The sequence below is a fragment of the Dromiciops gliroides genome, chromosome 1 (genome assembly GCF_019393635.1).
Source record: "Dromiciops gliroides isolate mDroGli1 chromosome 1, mDroGli1.pri, whole genome shotgun sequence".
Lineage (NCBI taxonomy): Eukaryota > Metazoa > Chordata > Mammalia > Microbiotheria > Microbiotheriidae > Dromiciops > Dromiciops gliroides.
Genome location: NC_057861.1, coordinates 28,435,707 through 28,463,342, shown reverse-complemented (window position 1 = coordinate 28,463,342; position 27,636 = coordinate 28,435,707). Strand labels below are relative to the sequence as shown.

General features: G+C 40.3%; 1 protein-coding gene across 1 annotated transcript in view; it reads right to left on the bottom strand.

Annotated features, from left to right (window-relative positions):
- The window catches only part of ATXN2 (ataxin 2), a 114,942-nt gene that overhangs the window by 48,867 nt on the left and 38,439 nt on the right, over positions 1 to 27,636 (bottom strand). The window contains 3 exon segments of the mRNA XM_043979162.1: positions 201 to 292; positions 6,787 to 6,844; positions 6,846 to 6,935. Coding sequence (XP_043835097.1) covers positions 201 to 292; positions 6,787 to 6,844; positions 6,846 to 6,935 — 240 coding nt within the window.

The window sequence follows — 27,636 nt, the reverse complement described above, 5'->3', positions numbered from 1 at the left end:
CTTTTGCCTCCCAATAGGGACAGAAGAGTTATATAGCACAGGCAATTTCCTCTCTGATCACAGAAATTTGCATTTAGGCTAGAGTGAAATTATGCTGTAAACTTTGGGAAATCTGTAGGAAAATTTCCCCCCAACTTTCTAAACTCAGAGAGGAAAAAAAATCTAAAGTAAATAAAATGAAAAAAACTTTTGAAACTCACGTATATGATGATAAACTGCTATCATAGGTGGAAACTACACCATAATTTTCTTCATTATACCGAAACATATCATTGGGATCCCATCCATTAGACTGGAAAAAGAATGAAGCTCGTTTTTCAAAATGACAGTTTTCACTCCTTACAATGTTCTACTGTGTTCTTGATCTTTAATCAATATTAAAAATGCAGAAACTATACAAAGCGTCCAAATAGTTAGGTGGGCCAAAGTTGGACAATAATTAGTTATGAAAAGTCATTTTATATTTTAATGAACTATAAAGTTATATTGGAATGTGGGTTACTTTTGCTAACCTTTTTTCGTTATTTAATATAAGGGATGGCTCTCAGAGAAGAAAATGTAGATGATATAAAAAAAATTTATTTTTAGACAAAGAAAGCAGGGGCAGCTAGGTGGCACAGTGGATAAAGCACCGGCCCTGGATTCAGACACTTGACACTTACTAGCTGTGTGACCCTGGGCAAGTCACTTAACCCTCACTGCCCCACCCCCACGCCCACATGAAAATGCCTTTGTCAAATGATGAAGTCGGAAAGTTGAAATTGGGACACACAGTCTTTTATTACTAGTGATAAGAGACAGTTCTTGAAACCTTGGTGGTCTGGTCTATGCAGGGGCAGGGGATGTTCAAGTACAAAAGGCACGATTTTCCCAAACGTTTTAAGGTGCAGGCTACTTTTCATCAGGTAAAGTGTAAGAAAAAGCTGTGACAGTATTTTTCTGTCACATTTCCAGTCTCACCAAAACTGCCTGAAAATACTGAATGGGGGAAAGAAGTCAGATTCCAGACCCAATTCTGCCATTCACTAACTGTGAGTGATTTTTGGCACGTTAACTTCTCTAGGTTGGAGTTCCGGCATAAGTAAAATGAAGCATTCAGATGACATGATCTATAAAGATGTCTCTTTCTGATTCCAAAATTTTAAGTTACTTTAACTGAGTTCTACTAAGTCATCCCAAATGATCCCGTTAGGTTCCACAAGATAATTTTCAGTAACACAATGTTTAAAGCACTTTGAGGAAGGCAGCGGGTAATACTGCAAATCTGCTGGATTTTGAGGAAGAGGAAGTGGGTTCAAAACCTGTCTCTATTGCTTGGGAAAGCCACTCCAACTCTCTAGGCCTGAGTTTCCTTAACTGTAAAGTGAAGAGGTTATATTCAACAGTACTTTCCAGATCTATTTCTATGATTTAAAAATTCTCCTTATATTGATTCCTTCTCTCTAATTCTCTTCATCCCTACCATCTAGCTTCCACCTCATCATTCCACTGATGAGGTCAGAAACGGCTCTCTCCAAAGTTACCCCAGACCTTTTAAGGGGTCCAATGCAAAACCCTTTTCTCCACAGGAACTCTCCTTGACCTCTCTGTAGCCTCTGTCCCTGTGTATTCCCCTCTTCCCCTGGACAATGTCTTCTCTCTGGGTTTTCAGGACATCCCCCCCACCCCCATCTGACCACAACTTCTTCAGTTTCCCTCCAGATCACATCCTCCATCATGGACCCTGTTCCCCTCCCTCTCTACACTAATCCTCACTTCCATGGATCAGTGACAATCTCTGTGCTGATGGTTCTCAGATGTACCTATGCTGTCCTCACCTCTTTGCTGACCGCCAATATCATGTCTCCAACTGCCTTTCAGACACCTGAAACTGGATATCCAGTTGACATTTTAAACACATGCAAACTATACTTAATTTTCTCTCCCCCTAAACTCTCCCCTTTTTCAAACTTCCCTATTGCTGTAGAGGGCACCACCATCCTCCCAGTTCCTCAGGCTCACAATATAAGGAGTCACCCTGGATTCCTCACTATCTCTCACCGTGCATATCCAATGTGTTATCAATGCCTATCACTTTCCTAACATCTCTCAAAGATACCAGTTTTTCTCTTCTGGCACAGCTACAGGCCCTCTTCACCTCACACCTGGACCACTGGTGTGTGCCACCACATGGTGGGTCTGCCCACCTCTAGTCTTTCCTCACTCCAATCTCTGAATCCAATTCAACTATGAAAGTAATTTTTCTAAAGCACAAGTTCAACCACGTCACTCTCATACTCAATCAATTCCAGTGGCTCCCTATAACCTCTAAACTCAAATACAAATTACTCGGCATTCCCATCCCTTCATACCCTCGCCCCCTCCTGCCCATTCTTCTCAAACCTCACTCCCCCACGACACCCTCTCTGATGCAGCCACACTGGCCGCCTGCCTATTCCACAAACCAGATGCTACGTCTCTTGGCCCCAGGCATTCTTTTCTGGCTCTTTCCCATGCCTGGAAGGCTCCCTCCTCATCTCTGCCTCCTGGCCTCCCTGGCGTCCTTCAAGTCTCAGCGAAAACCCTACTTTCTATAAGAAGTCTACTCCAACCCCTCTTAACTCTAGGGCCTTCGCTCTATCAATGACTCCATGTTTATCCTGTAGAGAGCTTGTTTGTGGATATTGGTTTCCTTGTTGTCTCCACCATTTGATTATCAGCTCCTTAAAGACAGGGGCTGTCATTCACCTCTCTCTGTGTCCCCAAAGCTTAGCAGAGGGCCTGGCATATAGCAGGCAAATAACAGAAGCTTGCCAACCAGTAGGGGACTTCTATTTCAGAACAATCAATACATTTAATAAGATAATCATCATACTGCTTATAAGTGTCCTCAAAGACATCAATTCCTTAATAATCCAGGGAGCAAAAGAGATGACTAGTTGTTCCTTATCTGCAGAAAGATCAAGAAGTGGAATTCCCTCCCACTTAGTGCCAACCCTCAGAGAATGAGTCAGTGGTGGCCAGGAAACCTAACGGAACTTTGTCTATATGGAAATATATGCCCTAACATGCAACATGGAGTTTGCTTTTGCTTCTAGTAATTTGTCAAACTTAAATCTTTGGGGTCAGATCCCATCTCTCTTCCACAACATAACTTACATAGTGACTTAATTGTGGTCCTTTGGTCATTCATTAAGACATACATGTAACATTTGACAAATGGTGCTATATGGACCATTAAAGATCTAAAGATTGTTACTGAGAACCAATAATAGTAGACAATTTTCAAAAAGGGAATAAATTTAAAACTATTTTATGAAAATATCATCTCTCACCTGTGTTAACTGATCTCCTTACATCTAGTCTCTTCCCCTCTCCAACCAACTCTTCACAGAGCTGCCAAATTAATATCCATAAAACACCATATCACCACACTCCATGTGACCTTGCTGCATTCATCTGATCACAATCTAGCATCGTTGGACCCCTCTCTGCCTTGTATCACCAAACCTTGTTCTTCCTCATCACTGTGACTTCTGGTCCCTCAAACCTGCAGTGCTTCCCCAGGTCAGCTAGCCCTGCCCTGGCTACACTCTCCACCTTCTTTCCCCATCTTGTTTTGGATTTTTTTTTTTGAGGCAATGGGGTTAAGTGACTTGCCCAGGGTCACACAGCTAGTCAGTGTCAAGTATCTGAGGCCAGGTCTGAACTCAGGTCCTCCTTTATCCACTGCGCCACCTAGCTGCCCCTTCCTTCCCCATCTTGACCAGCTAGAGAAGCGGTTCAATGGTATGCTGTCCTCCTCTCTGGGGTCATTCACCCCTTTAGCTTACCACCACTCTTTTCCTACCAAGCCTCAGCAACAGCTGCCAAGCACCAGCTCATCTCTATTGGTTCCCTTCCTACCTGCCTAAACAGTTTCTTTTTCTGGGTCTTCTCCTAGGTTGCACCCACAAACAGTGCCTTTCTCCGAAGGATTTAACCGTGTCCTCTTCTCCTTATATGCTACTTCACTTGGTAATCTCATCAGTGGCACAGATTCAGTTATCATCTCTATGCAGATGGTTGGTTCTCAGTCCTAAACTCAATCCTGACCACAAGTCTTGCATCTGTGACTGGTTATTAGGCATCTTAAATTAGACGTCCCATAGACAATATGCCCCAAACTGAACTCATTTTCCCCCTACAGCCCTCATCTCTTGCTAACTATTGTGGAGGGTATCACCATCTCCCCATCACCCAGGCTCGTAATGGAGGTATCTTCACTTCAGTGTATCTCACCCATATCCAATTTGTTTCCAAGGCCTTTCAATTTTTACCTTCATCACCTGACCTATGCTCCTTTCTTTTCACTAACATTGCCACTGTCCTGGTGCAGACTCTAATAACACCTGTGTTACTGCAACAGCCTGCCAACGGGTCTCCTTGTCTCAAGTCTTGCCTACTCTAGGTCTACGCTCCACTCAGTTGTCAAATTAATCTTCTTAAAGCACAGGTCTGTGACCATGTCACCTGTCTAATCAATAAACTCAGGTACACTGTCAACTGCTTGAAGACAGGAACTGTTTCTTGCTTTGAGATCTTTTTATCACCAAGATCTAGTACAGTCATTGTACCCTGTAAGAACGATATCAGTGCAAGTTAAAGTATGCTGTTTCCTAGATTAGTCTCTTGAATACTAGCAGCAACACATTACCTCTAGGGGGCTAAGGTGACCACAGCCAGCATGCAAATGTCCCAGTCACATGCCCCAAATTCTCAACTCAAGATAAAGAAGGATGCTTCACTCACTAGAAGAATACTGATTTTTTTTTTTTTGCGGGACAATGGGGGTTAAGTGACTTGCCCAGGGTCACACAGCTAGGAAGTGTCAAGTGTCTGAGGCCAGATTTGAACTCAGGTACTCCTGAATCCAGGGCCAGTGTTTTATCCACTGTGGCCACCTAGCCGCCTGAATACTGATTTTTATTAAGACATTATTTTTGTCAAATAGTGGTAACAAATGACTCGAAATAGCTTTGGTGTGTCCTTTACTAAGCATGTGGTATTGACAGGCTAAGATCATATAAAAGCTAAAAAGTTGGAGGTATGGTAAAAATTATTGGAGTTTAGCTGACTCATTTGGGAGGGGCCACACCTGGCCCACCCTGAAGTTCCGTATGCTACTGAGGTCAGAAGAACAACTCTCCATAGGCAGTTTTTGAAGGACCTCCCCTTTCAGGGGAGGAAGACTGAACGCTCGCTGAGGGGAGTCTGAGTTGCTTCCAGAACGCTGGCTTTTCTTCTTGTCTCTCCTCTGCCCTTTCCAGCAGCGAGAGCAACTAGAAGACATTCCAGGTGTGGTGAGTGAACACAAAAGCCCTACATTCCTTTGAATTAGCTTAATTGGAAATGAGCTGGGGACTGTATAGACTTAGGTTAGAGCTAGGAGAATTTATCTGTATTTCTTTTTCCCTATTTCCTTATCTTTGATTTTTATTAATTTTACCTTTGTTGTTTAATTAATTCCCAAGTAATAAAATCTGATCCTTTTGTGGAAAAGAAGCTGTAAGGCTCCTTTATTATTGGCCTGGGAGAAATATCTAAAAAGGCAGTTCGGAGGGGAGAGAACTTTGAACCTAGAGGTCCCTCATTATTTTCGGGACCCCAATATTTCAGTGAGTCACCCAATTAACGCTCCATATATTAAATTTGGGCCTCACAGTTGCAAAAAGCTGAACTCTAAGTCCAATAATTAAGTATGACATGGAGGTCCTCTAAAGCTGAACAAAATTAGATCTCTGGTCTAGTAATGAAGCATGTCCATGATCCAAACATTAACTACAATATGTGGGATTGTTTTAGTCACAGCAACTCCTAAACACCATGTCCTCAGGGATGCATGGAGAGCACCACTGAAATCAGGCCCTTCCAGTGTACTCCATGTAGTCCTGACATTGCGTGGAGGTGACCCTGCAAGCTCTGGCAGGTCTTGCAGTTGGATAGGCTACAAATCCAGGCCTAGCACAAGTGTCATCTGACAATCAGTCTAGCTACGTAAGGACAGGGTCGCCCAACCCCTCAAGGAGGTAACCACGACTCGATCAGTGTTTTAGCCACAACAATAACAAAGGCCACACACTCAGAGGATGGGTGAAATGAACAACTCTCAGACCAAGAGCAATATGCTCATTTCCCCCTCAAAATCAGAGATGGTTTGCTTCTTAAATGTAAACTACTATTGTCGTAAATGAAAATGACAATCACAGAAAACACCATTTACTTCTAAAACTCCTCCTTTTTCAGCTGGTAAAACCAGATATAACCCAGGCTAACTAAGCATTTTTCTTCTTAGCTACTAATCTGAATTTAAATCTTTTTGTAATTTGAATCACAAACATATCACTAGGAATTAATTTTACTCCTATGAGATCATTATAAAAAATTGAGGAGAATTCTTGTATTAGCAACTTTTTCCATCAAGAAACATTCTTATTTTATTTTTTTTGTGGGGCAAGGAGGGTTTTCCAGGGTCACACAGCTAATAAGTGTCAAGTGTCTAATGGCTGGATTTCAACTCAGGTCCTCTTCTATCCAGGGCCAGTGCTTTGTCCACTGCCCACCCACTGCCCTCAAAACATTCTTATTTACATAACTAATCAAGTTTAGAGAAATCCACTTTAATTAATTATCCTTCAAACTGGGACTTCACAAAATAATAACAAGTACAATAACCTGATTTCTTAAATTACCTATTAGTGTAGCACCTAGTCAAGTGCTACCATCGATAACTAAACATTTCAAGAACTGAATTGCAATGTTACTTACAACATCAGTCTCTAAAGCCTCGAACTCTTCGGTAGTGGCAGTTTCACCTCCATCCATGGTTCAAGATCCTTCTCTTGTGTTCTCCATTTACTTTAGCACTTATAGCTGAATCCGTAAAAGCATCTGTAAAAGATTTAATTGAAAGGTCACTAAGTCAGACAATTGCATAGAATACTCATAAGTTACCAGAAAACTAAACAATTGCAGTGTTATAAAGTCTGAAAACCAACTTTAGATTTGCCAACACAATATTCACAATAAGGATGTTTTAAGATTCAATTTGGGGGGCAGCTAGTTGGCTCAGTGGATAAAGCACTGGCCCTGTATTCAGGAGGACCTGAGTTTCAAATCCAGCCTCAGACAACTTGACACTTACTAGCTGTGTGACCCTGGGCAAGTCACTTAACCCCAACTGCCCTACCCCCCTCCCCCCACATTACTTTGGATGACTATTAGAGATCATGTCAAATCAATACAATTTAAGGACATGTGATATATTTCTTGCTGCTACATTATTTGAGATTTCTGAGGTGACAAAAACGATACCATCAAACAATAAAGGAATCTGTTGCTTTACAAAACCAGCATGTATACATTTATATTACCTAGGGACAAAAACACAGAGACTTATTTCCAATCCAAAAGACCCATACGCTAGGGACAGCTACCTATAATACTTTGATCAGTGGGTCAGATATTTTAAACAGAGCAGAACAAAAATCCATGTGCCCTTAAAACTAGTCTGTGTGAAGAGAGGTAGAAAACACAATGGCCACTGCTACAAATTCCAATAAGGAAAAAGGATCGCTCTCTCACTCGTACGGAACCCTCAAAGCAAGACTGAATAGTTACATGTTGGGCATGTTACAATGGAGACTCCTTTCATGTATGGACCAGCTAGCCTCTCAAATCCCTTAGACTTTTAAATTCAGTCATTAAGTGATTCTGCAAAAGTAGTATGAGCCTGGAGTCACTTTATTTATTTTTTTTAGGCAATGGGGGGTTAAGTGACTGTGCCCAGGGTCACATAGCTAGTGTCAAGTGTCTGAGGCCAGATTTGACTCAGGTCCTCCTGAATCCAGGGCCGGTGCTTTAACCACTGCGCCATCTAGCTGCCCCTGGAGTCACTTTATTAAGAACGGGAGTCAATTATTCTCAATCCTCAGTGAATCATTGGAAGTCTGTCAATACCTTGTTCTCCTGTTACCCAGCAACAACCACTTATAGGAATAGGAACTAGAGGGCAGCAATGTCTGAGTGATTAGTTCCTTAAAGAAACATCTTCCTTGCTAGAAGGCAGAAACCAAGCAGGCATTAAGCATGCAGGAATTAGAGTTAGAGGTCCTGGTTCAATCTACCAGTTAAGTGACCTTAGGCAAATCCTTTTTGTATCTTTCATCTATAAGTGAAGGAATAAGATGACCTCTGAGTTCTTTTCCCGGCTCCAAATCTTTATGAACCTATGATGAAATACTGAGTTTGCAACTCAATCAAGGGATGCCCTCTGGTGGAGAATGTCTACTCACAACCCTAGCCCAGTTAGTCCAAGAGTGGGTGTAGCAAATTTACCAGACACTGCTATCTCCACCCTTGGAATCTTCGAGCACACATCACAGAGAAGGATACCATAATCAAACGGAGACAGCCTCTTCCAGAGAAGGAAATGAAAGTAAAAGTACAACTACTTTGCATTTCCTGGGAACGAACCATCCCTGGGCAGCTGTACCTTGAGAGCCCAGGCCGAAAGGGTCACAGCATCTACACCAGCTGCTCTCATTCAAACCAAAGCTGCATTGGGTGGTAGATACCACCCACAGGGTGAAGAGCTGTTCTTTCAAGGAGTTTCTAATAAAGAGGGAATCTGAATCAGGTAAAAAACCAGTAGTTTAGCCAATCCAGACTGCCTCCTTAGAACTACTATTAGTTATCTAGCTGCATTTGAGAACTGGGTTCCTAAGATCAAAAGGGGTGATCCAGTCCCAAGGCACAGCAGGCCAGAGCTGGAACTGGGGTCCTCTGGGCCCGATCAAGCCTCAGACGAGGTGCGTGACTCCAGGTAAGTCCTTTAGGCTTCTGTGTCTCTTAGGAGGAGGTTCTACTGTCCCTTTCAGCTCAAAATCACTAAGACCTCACAAAAAGTATATAGATTGAAAACTTCTAATGTCCAGTGAAGTACTGTCTTTCAACATAGTAAGTATTTATTGCAAGTTGCTTGTTTTTGTTAAATAAGATGGTTTGGTGTACACAACATTAACATTTCTTTTTGAGGTATTCTTTAAATAGTGACATCATCTTCTGTGCTTTAGAATTAAGTTTTGCACAATCTTCTCTTCAAAAAAATTTAAATTACTAATCAAATTCTCAAATAAAAAAGAAAAGGGACTCTAGCCATGCTAGATTTAGTAATTAGGTGATCAATTTGTATCTTCAAATTCACATTAATGTAGTATTACGAGGTTTTTTTTTAAATTTACAAATGAAAGAAAACTAAGGCATTGTAGATTAAGTATCCAATATGAAAGATGTTTTGCTGCTTTTGCATCCAGGAAATTAAAGTCGTGTGAAAAGAACTGCAAATGGCAACAGAAAAAAACTCTTTTTTTTTTTTAAATTGAGCATTCCTTTTTTCTCTTTTTGAGGGTGTACATATGTAAAAATGAGGGTACCCTGAATTCTATAAAATAATTCCTATGTGTTTGGAAAAGGGTCAAGACCACAACAAGCAGTCCTCAAACCCTAAGTTTGATATGTAAAAAAATAGTTTTACATTGCTTACACGGGCATAATTCTGATTGGAAAAAACAAATTTTTCAACACTGTAGTGATTCAGCAGACCATGATTTGATTTCTAATAAGGGACATATACTACCAACTTATTTTATTTTGCTTAGTCCTTCCTTTTTATCATTAATCTGGGGGCTTATGATACTATCCTGTTAAAATAATTATTCAAGTGTCAACAATTATAAATTAACGTCACTGCATGTTCAAATAAATACACACAAAGGGGCAGCTAGGTGGCGCTGTGGACTAAGCACCAGCTCTGGATTCAGGAGGACCTGAGTTCAAATCCAGCCTCAGACACTTGACACTAGCTGTGTGACCCTGGGCAAGTCACTTAACCCTCATTGCCCTGTAAAAAAACCAAAATAAAACAAAACAAGACAAGACAAACAAAAAACCCAAACAAATAAATACATATAAGTACAAGGTAAAAGAATTTGTTTTCATGTCATTATGTGTTTTGACCAGAATTAAAGTCCCATTTTCAAGATGAGCTTTAGGAAAAACAACAGGTAAAGGCAGAAACTGAAGCAAGATGAAACTAAAAACTTTGGAGAAAGCCTTTATTTGCAGGGCTATTACGCCACCTGGCAATAAGTGCTATGCCCACAGAATTTAAACATTAAACATAGCATTTCATCCTGTCCCTTTTTTGGTAGTAGAAGCTAACCACATCTTACATACCTAATTCTGTACTGTTATGCTGCAGATAATCTGTAAATCTCTTGGACAAGTACTCCAATACTGTGCAATGTGCAATAGGGATTATTTTGTTATTATATCTGAGATGTTATAACTGAAGAGCAAGGAAAGCAGTTGGCAGTGAAGTAGTCTCACATGGATGGTGAAAATTTGCATGCAGATTTTTATAGTGCCATAATACACATCCAAGTATTTAATTCCATTGCACAGTGTGAGTGAGAAACAAGCATTATGAGAGCAAGATGCAGTAACAAAGGGACTTCTGAAAAAAAAAAGTTACCTGGTTCTGAAGGAACTACAGATATAGAAAGAGAAAAAAAATTAAAATAATCAGATAAAGAGGTAAGAGAGATTTAATTCTTCAGTCCTCAGAAAGCCTGTCTACACATGCCCCCACACACCCCCCAAAAAATCTCTGCTGTCAAACACTCAATTCACAAACATCGCATATAGATATATGAGGCTGCACAGGGACTCCCCTCACCTTCCCATCCTCCCCACTTCCTGTGACTTCAAGGTAATTTCTTCCTCTCCCTTGTTTTGTGCCCTACACCATCATCCCCACGGCATCTGTAAGCCAAAGCTGATTTTTCTCAAGCAACAGGCTTAAAGATAAATTTAAAACTAATTCAATTTCATTCGTTTTGCTTAATCACTAGCATCATAAAAATATTGTTTTCTATACCATTTCAGTGCAAATATATAGTATTTCAACTAATTACATGCTTAACAAGATGTGGTGGGCTAGCCAGTCATTTATGACATTATTTCATTAGGAAAACAGAACTCCTAATGAACCTTTAGAACTCTGGATCTTATACATGGTAGTTTGGGACTACTTGTCATTTAAAGAACAAAGACCAGGTTCTTAACTACACTTAGAATGCATTTATGTATTTCAAAGATTTACAATTCAGTTGTAACCAAGGTTACATAATCTTTCTTTAAAAAAAAAAATTGTTCATTCTTTAGTTTTGAGTGACCCATCACAGACAGTGAAAACATAAGAATGATCACTTTGAAACAAGCTTCAATGGACTGATAGGGGTCCTTTACTTTAGTAGAGATAATTCAACCTATAGGCAATTCTCCAGGCAAAGGGGATAAAACACTAAATTCTTTAGGCAAAGGTATCTAAGGGGAATCTTTTTTTTTCCCCAAGGGGAATCGTAAAAAGTATCAACAGAAAACTATTAAAAATAGAATAAATTCAGTAAGCTATCATGAATATAGTTATATCCCCCACAAAGTCATATGCCAACACCTGATGATAGCATGGAAGGAACCTTGGGTCCCCAAAGCTAGATCAGCTAAGTGCAAGTTTCAGCAGATTTTATCATGATGGAATTCTTCAAATAAAATCGTAGAGAGAGAATGAATGAGATAGGAGAGGGCAGTCCATAATAACCTCAAGAATTATTTGACCACTTAAACCCAGAGAAGGAAGTTAAGGTCGATAAGGGTCCTCAGGCTCATGTGGCTTTTGCAAGGATCGTGAAATGTACAGAGACCATTCGGAAACATTAATTTTAAAAAAGGTATTCCAGGGAGCAGCTTGGTGGCGCAGTGGATAAAGCACCAGCCCTGGATTCAGGAGTTCCTGAGTTCAAATCCGGCCTCAGACACTTGACATTTACCAGCTGTGTGACCCTGGGCAAGTCACTTAACCCCATTGCCCCACCAAAACAAACAAACAAACAAACAAAAAAGGTATTCCAAATGGACAATCCTTGCCCAATAACCAAAAGATAAATACTACTACAAAGACCAAACTACTTCATTAGTGGACATTCTAATGGAGGGCGAAGTAGAAGACAAAAAGTCATCCCTAGATGGGTTTACAGGCTCCCCTTGAAACAAAAAACAATTTTTGGAGGCAGCTTCGATGACTTCATAAAGTTATTATTTTTATTTTTCCCCCATGGCAATGAGGGTTAAATGACTTGCCCAGGGTCACACATCTAGTTAAGTGTCAAGTGTCTGAGGCTGGATTTGAACTCAGGTCCCCCTAAATCCAAGGCTGGTGTATTATCCACTGCGTCACCTAACTTCCCCTAATGAAGTTATTAAAGTTGCTCATCAAATGGCAAAATAAACGAAGACAAAAGATACAATACAGTGGACTGCCAAATCAGAAATTAAAAAAAAAAAACTTGAAAAAACTCTAAAAGTTATTTACATTAAGAAATTAATTTTAATAGGGATAAACATAAATTTTACATTTAGTTCCTCAAAAATTTACTTTTTGCTCTTTCCGCCATCTTGCAGTGCCGCCACCATGGTGTGCATGAATGTCCTGGCAGATGCTCTCAAAAGCATCGACAATGCAGAAAAACGAGGAAAATGCCAGGTTCTCATTAGGCCGAGCTCTAAAGTAATCGTCAGGTTCTTAACTGTGATGAAGAAGTACAGTTACATTGGCGAATTTGAGATCATCGATGATCACAGAGCAGGAAAAATTGTTGTGAACCTCACAGGCAGATTAAACAAGTGTGGTGTAATCAGCCCCAGATTTGATATTCAACTGAAAGATCTGGAAAAGTGGCAGAATAATCTGCTACCATCCTGTCAGTTTGGATTCATTGTGCTTACAACCTCAGCTGGCAACATGGACCATGAGAAAGCAAGACAAAAACACAAAGGAGGAAAAATCCTGGGATTCTTTTTCTAAGGGTGTAAAACATACATACAAATAAAATGCTCCGATGGAAAAAAAAAGTTACTGTTCAAAATTTAGGTGATACACAACAATTCACCTGAAAATCTTCTGGGGTTTTAATAGACTATAAACTCAATGAGTCAAATGAGATATAGAAGTGGCTCTCATTTAGTGCTTGAAAAGCCCCCAGGGATTTCCCACAATGGCTGAAAGGGTTCCCATCTTAATATATTCTTTTGTGATAACAATCATGTTTGATGCATTCTAAGTTTGTTTCTGAAGCAATTTGAAACAATCACGATCGCACAAAATAATTTTCATCTTTGTGCAGCCATTACATTCAACCCTTACCCCTTCTAACTAAGCATAATCTGTTCTAAGAATTTCTCAACTTGCCATCCAATTGTTTCCAAACCACTAATAAGGTTCAACGCTCCCACACAAATATGATTCCCAGTGTTAAGAGGTATTACATAATCTCATTTGCATACTCTGTACCAAAGTAGCTACTTCCTTCTAGATACCTGGTAATCTTAATGCATCAGCATGATCAAGATATTATAATCACTGATAAGTGATACAGTAGATAGACATATTGTGCATGGAGTCAGGAAGATGTGAGTTCAAATCCAGCCTCAGATCCTTACTCTCTGTGTGGTCCTGGGCAAGTCATTTAATCTGTGTTTGCCAGTTTCCTCAACTGTAAAATTGGGAAATAATAGTACCTACCTTTCAAGATTGTTATGATGATCAAATGTGAAAATATTTTTGAAGCACATCACAGTGCCTGGCACAGAGTAAGTGCTCAATAATTGCATGTTCCTTCCTTCCTTTCCCTTCTCACAAGCACAAATGTTATGCTGTTTCAAAAAGCTGTCCACTGGGCATGGGCATTTTACATGCCAACTTGGAATCCATCATGGACCGTAACATGTTCTAAAGAAACACCTACTGCCTCTCTAGCCAAAGGGTTTAAACTTAAATTCATGTTCCACTTTTGTTACTATTCTTCTCTCCAGCAAGTGTTTGTTTTTTTAAAAAAGGTTCAGTATTTAATTATTTTCCAGTTACATGTAAGGATAGTTTAACATTTGTTTTTATACAATTTTTAGTTGCAAATTTTTCTCCCTCCTCAAGACAAAAAGCAATCTAATATTGGTTATATATGTGCAATCAACATTAAACATATTTCTGCATTAGTCATATTGTGAAAGAAGAGGCAGGGCCCAAGGGAAAAACCTCAACAAAGAAGGAAAAAGGGGAAAAAAACCAAAACCCCAGCACAAAAGTAGCAACAGTATGGTTCAATCTGCATTCATAAACCACAGTTCTTTTTTCTGGATGTTGAGAACATTTTCTATCATGAAGTTCTTTGAAATTGCTTTGGACCATTGCATTGCTAAAAAGAGCCAAGTCTATCACCATTGTTTATCACACAATGTTGCTGTTACTGTGTACAATGTTCTCCTGGTTCTGCTCCTCTCAGTTAGCATCAGTTCATGTAAGTCCTTCCAGGTTTCTCTGAACTCCTCCTGCTCATCATTACTTTTCACATTGATTTTTTTTTTCCTTTTTTTTTTTTTTTTGGTTAAGGCAATGGGGGTTAAGTGACTTGCCCGGAGTCACACAGCTAGTAAGTGTTAAGTGTTTGAGGCTAGATTTGAACTCAGGTACTCCTGAATCCAGGGCCAGTGCTTTATCCACTGCGCCATGTAGCCACCCCCCCATATTCACCTTATGACGTGTAAACCCCCAAAACACACCTCTGTGGAAAAAGATACCCTCCTCAGTTGTCTTAGGACCCCAGGAACTCCAAATTAGGATAAGGCCTCCCCTGCACCTCCCTAAGGTGGAGATTATTATAATGATCAATTTATCCATACTATAAATATAACTATCTTTTTTTCCCCCTATTCAAGAGATACTTTTCCACTTTTCTGGTTCTTTCCATGTTCATTCACAGTATTGCAATAAAATTTGGGAAACTGAGGCAGCTAGGTGGTGCAGTGGATAGAGCACCGGCCCTGGAGTCAGGAGGACCTGAGTTTAAATCCAGCCTCAGACACTTAACACTTACTAGCTGTGTGACCCTGGGAAAGTCACTTAACCCAACTGCCTCACTAAAAAAAAAAAAAAGAAAGAAAACTTGGGAAACTGAAAAAAAAAATTTTTTTTTTAAAGTAAAGCATGAAAAGCATTTAAAAGTAGAATAAAAAGTATTTGAAAAATAAGTCTAGATAGGTATGTCCAAGATCTAAAACTCAAAAACCAAAGTCACAGCTTTCACTTCAAGAATAATTCAGCTAGGGGGCAGCTAGATGGCGCAGTGGTTAAAGCACCGGCCCTGATTCAGGAGTACCTGAGTTCAAATCCGACCTCAGACACTTAACACTTACTAGCTGTGTGACCCTGGGCAAGTCACTTAACCCCCATTGCCCTGCGCAAAAAAAAAAAAAAAAAAAAAAAAAGAATTCAGCTAGCTATTCTTTAAACTGCCATGTTAGATCATTTTCTTCAGCAAAAGCATAATATAGTCTAGCATAGTAGGCCAACTTATCCTTTCCTTGAGCAAGTATTTACTGTGTCTATCAGGTTCCAGGGACTGTGAAGGATCCTGGGAACAGAAAGACACAGACAACAGTCCCTGCCCTCAAAGGAACCTCCTTTCTATTCTACCGGTGAGGAAAAGAACAGGAAGTATCTACCCAAGAAAGGAAATACTAAGCAATTTCCAAAGAAAAGGGTACCTTTAAATGGGCATGAGATCCTTAAGTGGGAGAAGCTTCAGGTAGGAAGAGCACATGAGCTGAGCCATGATAGGATCTATAAGTTCACAAAAGAGGTGAGTGGGGAAATCCTTCCAGAAGTGAGGAAAATAGGTGCAAACATACAGCTACAGGAGAAAGAGACAATCAGTTCAGGACGACTGTAGAAAGTCTAAAACAATTAGGAGAAAGCATCTGGTTCTAGAGGCAGGAAGGAGTAGCGGGGAGTTTCCTGAACGGAGCACCTGCTAGTCAGATCTGCAATTGTGTGGAGAACAAAGAGGTGAGAGACCTGGAACAGTCCACCTGAGATGGGATCAGTTCCAAAACAAGGGAAGTGGTGACGTGGAGGAAGAAGCAACATATTCAAGGGATATTTTAGAGGTGAAATGGACCAGACTTGGCTATGAAGAGGAGGGAAGAGTGAATGTGCAGATGACATCACAAGGTTAGGGGCCTAGAAGGTGCCCTCCACAAAACGCAGTGGTAAGAACAAAGAACATGAAGCTACAAGGCCTGAGCTCCCAGCAGAGCAGCTGCCTATGGGACCGTAGGCAAGTCCCTTAAGCTCTATGGGTTTAAGTTTCCTCATCAGCAAAAAGAGAAGGCGGCACTAAAGGATCTCTTTAGCTCTAGATCTAAGAAAAGCTGTGCCCATGGTGAGTGTGACGTCTCTCTAGCTGGATGTCCCATAGGCACCTGGTCACGGCTCAAGGGAGGAAACAAAGGTGGAGCATAAACGGCGCTGGGGTAGCAGGCACAGATCCGTGAGTTATCTGTACAAACTCAACAGTCAACTCAAAAAAACAATTACCCAACACTTAGTATGTGCCAGGCCCTCTGCTAGGCAACAGGGAGACAAAAAAGGGCAAAAACACAGTTCTCACTCTCGAAGAGCTCGTATTCACACACTCAATTACATATATGTAAGAGAAAAGTGAAATGGGAGGTGATTTGGGGGTGGGAAGGAAGTAAAAAAGAGGCAGGGAAATGGGGACTGGGAAAGACCCGAGACAGAAGGTGGGTTGAGGGCTGAATCTGGATGGAAGCCGAGAGGCCAGAAGGTGGAGAAGAAGGATAGCTGGGGGAAATGTGCAGACCTGGGTGGCAAGAGCCTGGTATCCAACACAGCAAGGCTACTGTGACGCTTTGCACACAGCAGTTCTTCTAGAACGAAGTTGATAGATACACATGGGGGTAGGCAAAACGTCACTCAAGCGGCTGACATACAAATTCTTACATTGACAGAGCACCACAGTGCTCCTGATATTAATGTCACTTCAGACATTACTGAGCTGAAGACAGGAAGCAAGCACAGGACTCAATGAGGAAGGAAGGAGGGTCCATGAAGTCCAAAGAGGATGACCCCCAAAATCTTTTTTTTTCTTTTTTATTTATTTTAGTTTTCAGCATTTGTTTATATAAGATTTCCAATTTCAAATTTTTCTCCCTCCTTCCCTCCCTCCCCTAGACAGCAGGCAATCCAATATACGTTATATATGTGCGTGTGTGTGTGTGTGTGTGTATGTGTGTATGTGTGTATGTGTGTATGTGTGTATGTGTGTATGTGTATATATACACACCCCCCCCCAAAATCTTGACGGCGTAATATGGATGGAATGAGCCTCCAAGGAGGAAAGGCTCCTGAGTGATGGTGATAGAGGATTTGGAAACAGCAATGGGAATTTGGATTGCCCAACTATGACCAGTGAGTAGGGGGAAGAAAGTCTGAGTAATGTGCAACCAACTTAGAAGGGTGGCCAAGGATGCTATGGCAGCAGGAGAGAGTCAGGTCTCAGAGGAACCAGAGGTAAGGAGTGAGAAAAGAAAAGGGCAACTCAAGGAGCTAATGAGATCACCAAGGGAAAGAGGGCATGAAAGAAGAGGACCCCAAATATGGCCCTGGGATACTCCTACCTATGCTTTACAGTAAAATTACCATCCAAAGGTGGCACTTTTCAGATAAGCAGGAGGGTAGATGAGGCCAAACACTACATATGTCTATCATTTTCCATGAAAGGAAAACAAACAAGAGCCACTTCTTCAGTACTCTCAGGAATTTGTAAGCCACCTGAAACAGATTCTGACCTGACAGATTCTGTTAAAACACTAGGGATCAGAGGGGGCAGCTAGGTGGTGCAGTGGATAAAACACTGGCCCTGGATTCAGGAGGCCCTGAGTTCCAATCTAGCCTCAGACACCTGACACTAACTAGCTGTGTGACCCTGGGCAAGTCATTTAACCCTTGTTGCCCTGCTGCCCCAAAAATTAGGGTATATTTACCCCCAAGATAAAGGCTATCAGTATTATTTCCTAAAGATAAGAGTAGGGCACAATGATAGAAAACCTCAGATTTAAGGCCAAGTCCATCATCCCATCTGTGGCGGTTTCTACAGTCACCAAAATTTTTGAAAGTAAAAAAAGGGGGGAGGGGAATTGTTGGAGAAGATACACAAAAGATTAGGCTTGCACTTTTAACCAAATTCAGACTAGGGTTGTGTTTTTTCCCGTGCAGATTGATATGTTTTGGTTTTTTTCCCCTCTTCAATTCATGGTTTCCTAACTGACCAAAAGCTAGAAATAACATGTTGGTGGGAGAAACATTGCCCACAGGGCATTTTCCCTAGAAAGCAAAGAATTGTTTTCTAAATAGTCACTTAGTAAAGTGGGTTGCATGGAAGAGTAGACTAGAATATGGTTATGAAATTATATAAATGAGAGTAAAGAGGACCACTACATTCTTGGTCTCCAAAGAAGGTTGACTTCCATTGTGTGATAAATATTTACAGTTGGTATTCTGTTATACTGGTTAATTTAAATTATTATCACAGTAGCATTTTTTAAAATGATGACATTTTTGGAACCATCTTGGCTCATTTTTAGGTAAAGCAAAATAAATATTAGAACAAAATAATAAAAAAACTATCATTAACAAACCCTACAACAGAATAAATGCACTAAACTCCCCAAGTGGAATTATTTCTAAAGCACTTAGCATATTGCTTGGCACATAGCAGGCACTTAAATGCATTCCCCTTTTATTATTATTCCATTTATAATATTTTTGACATAAGAGATTAAGCTTTACCCAGATTTGACATTGGTGCTGCTCCATCCCTCTTTCCCCCTCCATAAATCAGAGGGTCATATACACCATACAGGAGAGACACACACACACACACACACACACACCATGTGTAAGACAACATGAAATTGTGAATTCATCTCCAACCATTCTGGAGAACAATTTGGAACTACACTCAAAGGGCTATAAAACTGTGCATATCCTTTGACCGAGCAATACCATTACTAGATCTGTATTCCAAAGAGATCAAAGAAAAAGGAAAAGGACCTATATGTACAAAAATATTTACATTTTTGTGTTGCAAAGAAGTGGAAACTGAAGGGGTGCCCAACAGTTGGGGAATGGCTATAATAAATTGTGGTCTATGATTGTGATAGAATACTACTGTGCTATAAGAAATGATAAGGGGGGGGATGATTTCAGAAAAAGGTGGAAAGACTCTTATGAACTGATGCCAAGTTAAGTGAGCAGAACCAGGAGATCATTGTACACATACACAGTAATAGCAATATTGTAACAATGATCAACTATGAAAGATTTAGCTACTCTAATCGATACAGTGATCCACAATAATTCCAAAGGACTTGTCATGAAAAATGCCTTCCCACCACCAGATGGAACTGATGAACTCTGAAAGCAGATTGAGGCTTATTTTTTTCTACTTTATTTTTCTTGATTTTTGAGGGGGAAAGGTGCAACATGGCTAATATGGAAATGTTTTACATGACTTTGCATGTATAATAGGTATCATATTTTTGCCTTCTCAATGGTTGGAGAAGGGGGTTAGAGGGGGGTGAAGAATTAGGAATTCAAAATTTTTTAAATAAATGTTAAACAAACAAGAAAAAACAAAGGAGGGGAAGTTACTGAGTAATGGTAGCAGAGGAAGAACGTGTAGTGGCAAGGAGGAACAAGGAGAAGTCCAACTCCACCTGTAAGTCAGAGGTGAAGTGAGTCAAAGTGCAATCAGTGCTACAATAAGAAGCTGTCATCAGGAGGGAGGTCAAGTCTCACTGGGAACCAGAAGATGGAAGGAGGGAAAAAGGAAAAGATTTAGGATGAAAGCAAGTTAATTTTCCACAGAGCAGGCATTCCAGGGCCGAGTAGCTTTTCAAGTGGGACACAGAAAGGGCTGGGTGGAGGGGAATGTGATTAAGGCCATGGGCAATTAATAATGGATGTGAAAATGAAAGCAAAGGGTTCAGAATCACTGGGATAGGAGGGCAGGATGAGGGCAGAATCTGCTAATCAGAGAGGAATGACTTCAGGTAGTTATCCACATCCCTAGAAAATTAGCTTCAGGGTAGTATCCTCTCAAGAAGTGTAAAGAAAGTCACTCACTGAACCAACTAAAGTAATTCATTCATTTGACTGCCTTCAGCTTCACATTTCCTTGACTAAAGTCTTCTCATGTTTGGTTCCAATCCAAACTTCTAGCCTTATTTCACATGATTTTCCTTCCACACTATTTTCTAGCAAACAGAACTACTTTCCTAAGCCTGACCAACTCTCTGCCACTTCTGCTTTCACAGAACATATGCCTGGAATGTATGGCATTTCATTTCTGCATTTCAGAATCTTTCTCCAAAGTTCTGCTCAGGTATCTCTGCTCTTCCATTTATATTTCTTTTTCTTTTTTTAATATATAAGGTATTTTATTTTTTCCGTTACATGTAAAGATAGTTCTCAACTTTTGTTTATACAAGCTTTACAATTTCAGATTTTTCTCCCTCCCCTCCCTCTTCCCTCCCCTAGACAGCAGGTAATCTGATATAGGTTATATCTATATATCTATATACTCCATTTATATTTCTGAGATTGGGGCGGCTAGGTGGCGCAGTGGATAAAGCACTGGCTCTGGATTCAGGAGTACCTGAGTTCAAATCCGGCCTCAGACACTTGACACTTACTAGCTGTGTGACCCTGGGCAAGTCACTTAACCCCCATTGCCCTGCAAAAAAAACCCAAAAAGCCTATATTTCTGAGATTACCAACATCTAAAGACCAACTTGAAATGTCCACTCCTTCCACAAATAGTCCAACAGGGCTCTAGATCTCTCGACCTTCCTATCACTCCCTAGGCTGTAAAATTATATGTGCACTGTCATACTTCCTTCCCATACTCCATTTGCCCAAGTAGAATATAAGCTCCCAGGAGCTCTGAGTTATTTTTCTATCTTCATTATCTATTACACTGAAGCTTTTAAATAAACATTCCATGATTTTGTTTATAGATTGGATGGGGTAAAGCCACTAGGAAAAGGATGGTGAACCTTCAATGGAAGTCTTCAAGCTAGAACATCACTGGATGGATATACTGTAGATGGGAATCCTTTTCAGAAATAAGTTGGAATAGATGGTTCTTGTGGTAGCTTTCTAACCCTTGTCTCTAAGAGGCAAAGAAGGGAAATGGGAAAGTTGTAACTTAAAATTCCCAAAAGACATACTGGTAATATAAGTAATCCTTTCTAAGATCATCCATGAACACATGAAAATGTCCTTTTGAAAGAAGAGAGAGATAAGGATTTTCTTATTTCTAATTCTAATAAAAAGAATCTTTATGGCAAAAAATGATTCTTTTCAGGGGCAGCTAGGTGGCACAGTGGATAAAGCACTGGCCTTGGATTCAGGAGGACCTGAGTTCAAATCCAGCCTCAGACACTTGACACTTAACTAGCTGTGTGACCCTGGGCAAGTCACTTAACCCTCATTGCCCTGCCCAAAAAAAAAAAAAAAAAAAAAAAAGATTTCTTTTCAAATAAATGAACACTTGGTTAGAAAATACCAATGGGGCAGCTAGGTGGCGCAGTGGATAAAGCACCGGCCCTGGATTCAGGAGGACCCGAATTCAAATCGGGCCTCAGACACTTAACACTTAGTAGCTGGGCAAGTCACTTGACCCCAATTGCCTCACAAAAAAAAAAAAAGAAAAGAAAATACCAATAACTATCTGAATCTCCCTATGCTACTATATCTTAAAATAAATTATTATCTTCTTCAATAAAGATAGGGAAGCTTCTGTGATGATACTCAAGATACTTTGCTTTTATCTCCCTATGCTTCTTAAAATACGAAACACATTTATTGCTATTTCAGGTCACAGAGCACTAGAAGCAATTTTATAAAAGAGGAATTTTTTTAAATTTCCATTTAGAAATCAAACAACTATTTAAAAAACCTAAAATTATCAAAATTTGGTTGCTCTTAACAGTAATAGTAAGTAGCTATGGCTAACAAAATATCTATACTGTGAGAAAACAATTAATTGATCTGCTTTTTCTCTTTTTTACTGATGTAAGCAGTTAGGGATATAAACTTTCCCCTATGTACCACTTTGGTTGCATCCTCAAAATTTTGATATGTTGTCTCACTGTTGTCATTTTCTTTGATGAAATCAATGTTTTCATGATTTGTTCTTTGACTCACCTGTTTTTTAGTATCAGATTATTTAATTTCCAATTAATTCAATCTTTTTTAATGTCCATTATTGAATGCAATTTTATTGCATTATGATCTGAAAAGAATATATTTATCATTTCTACTTTTTCTACACTTGGTTGTCAGGTTTTTATGTCCTAATAGATGGTCAATTTTTGTGTAGGCCTTATGTACTGCTGATAAGGCATATTCCTTTCTATTCCCATTGTAAGGGGCTAAAATTCTAGCTATACTATTTAAAATCTAATGAGTGGTCACCAATAAATTATAAGCTTTAGCAAGAGTATTTAAGTGTTTAAGTATTTATTAAAGAGCATTAGGATCTGAGAGAAAGGTAAAAATCTAACTATTTCTAAGAGACCCCGTCATCCAACCCACCATGGCGAAGTCAGGAACCAAAAGAGGAAAAAGCCCTCTCCCAGCGTGGACTTCCTACTTCGTGTCCTCCTCCCAGAAATGGGAGGTTCCTCAAGTTGATTGACTGGTAGCTTTGATAGACAGTACCCACCAGCAAACGTCACTTCCAGACGCCAAGGACCTTGACCGCATGGCCGCCCTCAGAGGCCTTCTCCTCATGGGCAGAGCTTTCCTACAGTAAGTCTCCCAGCATGGTGGCGTCATTCCAATTGTTACACATTCCATTTTCTCCAGAGATTTATCATATCTAACTTTTCCAGAATTTTATTCACTTGCTTAACTTCTTTCTTAATTAGATTTATGCAGTTCTGAGAGGAGAAAGTTAAGGTCCCCCACTAGTATAGTTTTATTAATTATTTCCTCCTGTAAACTCATTTAACTTCTTCAGAAATTTAGATGCTGTAACATTTGGTACATATATGTTAAGTACTAATATGACTTCATTATCTATGGTACCTTTCAGAAAGATATGGTTTCCTTCTTTATCTCTTTTAATTAGATCTATTTTTGCTTTTGCTTTGTCTGAAATCATAATTGTTATCCCTGCTTTCTTTGTTTCAGCTGAAGAATAATAGATTCTGTTCTAGCCCTTTACCTTTTACCCTGTGTATGTCTCTCTACTTCAATGTGTTTCTTATAAACAACATATTTTTAATTAATTCTGAGTCCATTTTTCCTTTTAATGATGAATTCATCCCATTTATGTTCATAGTTTTGATAACTGTGTATTTCTCTCCAAGCTATTTTCTGGTTTTTCTATCCCCTCTTCTCTCATGCCCCCACCTTTGTCTTCCTCACAAGTATTTTACTTCTGATCACCACATTCCCCAATATATCCTCCCCTTTATCAGTATACCCACCCTTTCCCATCCCTTTTTTTAAAACTTAGAATAAGGTATATTTCTATATCCAATCGAGTACGTATGTTATTCCCTCTTTGAGCCATTTTTGATGAGAATAAGTTTTAAGTTTTGCCTGCCACCCCCAAATTCTCCCAATTATAATTTTTTGTACTTCTCTTATATGAGATAATTACCCCATTCGATCTCCCCCCCTTCTTCTAGTGCAATTTCTTTCTCATCCCTTTATTTTGTTTTTTTGGAGGTACCATCCCATCAATGTCAACTTATATCCACCCCCTCTATCTACATAAATTCCTTATAAGTGCTCTTATAACTAATGGTTATTAAGAATTATAAATATGAGAAGGTGGAACCAAGATGGCAGAAGAAAGGCAGTAGCCTCTTGGAGCTCCTGACACAATCACTCCAAAAAATGCCATAAAACAATTCCTGGAGCAGCAGAACACACAAAATGAAAGGCTTGGAAGGTCTGCAGGAGGGGCTGCTGTGCTGGGGTGGGAGTGGAGCCCAACCCCCCAGTCCCACCAACACAGATCCAGCCCCAGGCAGGCCGTACAAGATAAATTTACCCCTAGAGCCTCTGAATCAGCTACAGCACTGGCATCTTCTAGAACTAAGCTCACAGTCTGGTGAGAGGGTCGAGTGGTTGGCTGGGGGGAGATTACAGTGGTCTCTGCTGGAGCTGAGGTGGAATTCAATTGTTCTACCCCAGCTGAGAACCAGGAAGCAATTTTGAGTGGTAGCCCAGGTGGGGAGGGGTGAATGCTCACCAAAGCAATCAACCACAGCAAACAAAATTTTGTTGCCTGGTTAAATAGCAAGTAGCACAGCCCAGGCAAGTAAGTGAAGAACCTGTTTCTCCTTAAATCGTACTACTTTGGATTGCCTGAAGCTTGGGACAGTGCATCCTTGAAGCAGGGCCCCACTTTAAGAAGGAGTTAAAAGTCAAGAAATTGGAGGGCAAAATGAGCAAGAGCAGAGAAAGATGTGGACCATAAAAAGTTTCTTAGTGACAAGGAAGACTGAAGTGTACCCTCAGAAGAGGATAGCAACAGCAGGGCTCCTACACGCAAGCCTCCAAGAAAAATATGAATTTGTCTAAGGCCAAAGAAGCGCGCAAAAAGGACTTTGAAGATAAGTAAGAGAGGCAGAGGAAAAAATGAGAGTAATGCAGGAAAGTCATGAAAAAAAAAGTCAACAGCTTGAAAAGCAAAATGGAAAAGCTCTCTGAATAAAATAATTGCCAGTGACTTTATGAGAAACTAAGACATAATAAAGCAAATTCAAATGAATAAAAAAAAATAGAGGGCAATGTCGTCTTGGAAAAAAAGCTGACCTGGAAGAGAGATCCAGGAGAGATAATCTGAAAATTATTGTACTACCTGAAAACCATGATCAAAAAAAGAGCTTAGACATCATCTTACAAGAGATTGTCAGGGAAAACTGCCCTAATATTCTAGAAACAAAAGGTAAAATAGAAATTGAAAGAATCCACTGATCACCTCCTGAAAGAGATCCCAAAAGGAATACTTCCAGGAATATTATAGCCAAATCCCAGAGCTCCCAGGTCAAGAAGAAAATACTGAAAACCAGAAAGTAACAATTTAAGTACTATGGAGCCACAGTCAGGATAACATAAGATCTAGCAGCTTCTATGTGAAAGGATCAGAGGGCATGGAATATGATATTCCAGCGGGCAAAGGAATTCAGATTACAACCAAGAACCACCTACCCAGCAAAATTGATTATACTCTTTCAGGGGAAAAATGGGACTTCAATGAAAAAAAGGACTTTCAGGTGTTTGTGATGAAAAGACCTGAACTGAATGGAAAATTTGACATTCAAATACAAGACCCTAGAGAAGCATAAAAAGGTAAACAGGAAAAAGAAATCATGAGGGATATTAAAAGATTAAACTCTTTACATTCCTACATGGGAAGAGAATACTTCTAACTCATAAGAACTTTTTCAGTACTAGGGCAGATGATAGGAATAAATTTAGAGGGCACAGGTGGAAACTGATTATGAAGGGATGATATCTATAAAGCATTTATCTTTTGTTTATTGCTTTTTTTGTGGGGTGGCTGGGGTTGGGTGACATGCGGGGGGGCGTGAGTTGGTGAGTGTTTTTGTGTCTGAGGCTGCATTTGGGCATGGGTCCCTCCTGGGTGCAGGGTGGGTGCTTTGTCCACTATGTCACTTAGCTACCCCATGATGACATCTTTAGGGTAAAATTGAGGGGAAGAAGATTTGCACTGGGGGAGGTACTACTGGAGAGGTAGAATGGGGTGAAATCTCACATGAAAGAAGCAGGAAAGGACTTATAGAGTTGGGGGAGAGATGGGGGAGGAGTGGGCCAGTGAATGAGCCTTACACTCATCAGAATTGACTCAAAGACCTTAATGCCATCAAAGTTGGCTCAAGGAGGGAATAACATATACAATTGGATGGAGTAATCTATCTAACCCTGCAGTAAAGTAAGAAGGGAAGATGGTAAGGAGGAAAGGGTGAAAGAAAAGAGAGCAGAGTGGGGGAGGGGGCAGTCAGAAGCAAAACACTTTTGAGGAAGGACAGGATGAAAGAAGATAGGAAATAGAGTAAATATCATGGTTTTTTGTTCATTATTATGCCTTTTTTGTGACTTGGTGTTTTTATGTGAGAGTTGGCCTCTTGTCCTGCACTGTTCGAAATTTTTGTGCTAGGGTTCTGGGTGGGGCTTCACTATTGGTCAACAGTGGAATCAAGGCCTCCCCGGTGGTCATGCTGAGGTGCAGTCACTGGGGTGTGGTAGGGCCCCTGCTATGCTGGCCCAGACTGCTCACTTGCCTAGGGGGCTGCTGGTTTACAGTCGGGCACAGCCTCAATGACCGACTGCCCCAGGCTCAGAGACCTGCTGCTGCAGGTGCCTTGCTGCCACTGACCCACAGCCTACCACCATGCCACCATGCCCACTGTCCTGCCGCTGCCTTCACCACCACCACTGCTGCAGCCTTAGACTTCATTTTCTCTCACCCAGATAAAGACAGACATTTCCTTCCAGGCTGGTAAGCTAATTCCCTGCTCTTGGAATACTCTGGAGGTAATTATCTAGTTGTTTGGAGGGGAAATTTGCAAGGGCTTCAGAGGGTTCCTTCCTCACTCCACCATCTTGACACCAGAAGCCACCCTTTCCTTTTCAAAGGTTCCCTATTTCTGTTCAGTATCATTCAGTTACCCAAGTTCAGGCCCTTGGAATCATCCTTCCCTCACTTACTCAATTCCTACCTTCCACACACCCAATCATTTGTCAAGCCTAAGTAATCTTACCTCCACTTCCCTCCTCTTTGCTCATGTACCATCACTTTCTACCAGGCTCTTACCCACTCATCTTCACTATGACAATGGCCTCCCAAGGGATCTCCCTCCATAGTGTTGCTCCTCTCCAATGCACTCTCACAGCTGCCAAAGTGATTTTCTAAAGCATAGGTCTGATCAGCTAAATTCTCTACTCTATCAATTCTAAAGGTTACCTCTAATTTCTAGACATTTGCAATTTAAAACCCATCACTATTTGGTACCAAACCTAACTCTCAAGCTTTATTACAAAGAATTACCATTCACGTGATAAGTCTTATAGATTTCTTGCTGTCTACTCATACATGATATCTTCTTTGATCTACATACCTTTGCACAAGCTAATCTCCCACTCCTAGAACTTCTTGCTATTCACCTCTACCTCTAATTTCCTTGAAGCATTTGCTTAAGCTCTCCTTTCTCTATATAAAGCCTTTCCTGATCCCCTTAATTACTTAGTTTATATATACCTGTCACTCAACCAGTTTTTCATTTTGTTTCTCTGCCTGGTACCTAGTACCTAGCATATAGTATGTGCTTAATAAATGCTTGTTACTGACTGTAACACAGTAATCTATCACCTGGCCCTCAACGATTTCGCATTCTAATGGGAGTAGATAGCAAACATACAATATACAAAATATATTCATACAAAATAAACTCAAGATAGATTGGAGATCATTTCAGAGAGAAGGTACTAACATTAAGGAGAACTGGGAAAGGTCTCTTGCAAAAGGAAGACTATATGCTCCAATGGCCGTCAGAAAGTAACCAAGGACAGTGCCAGGCATTATAGAAAAACTT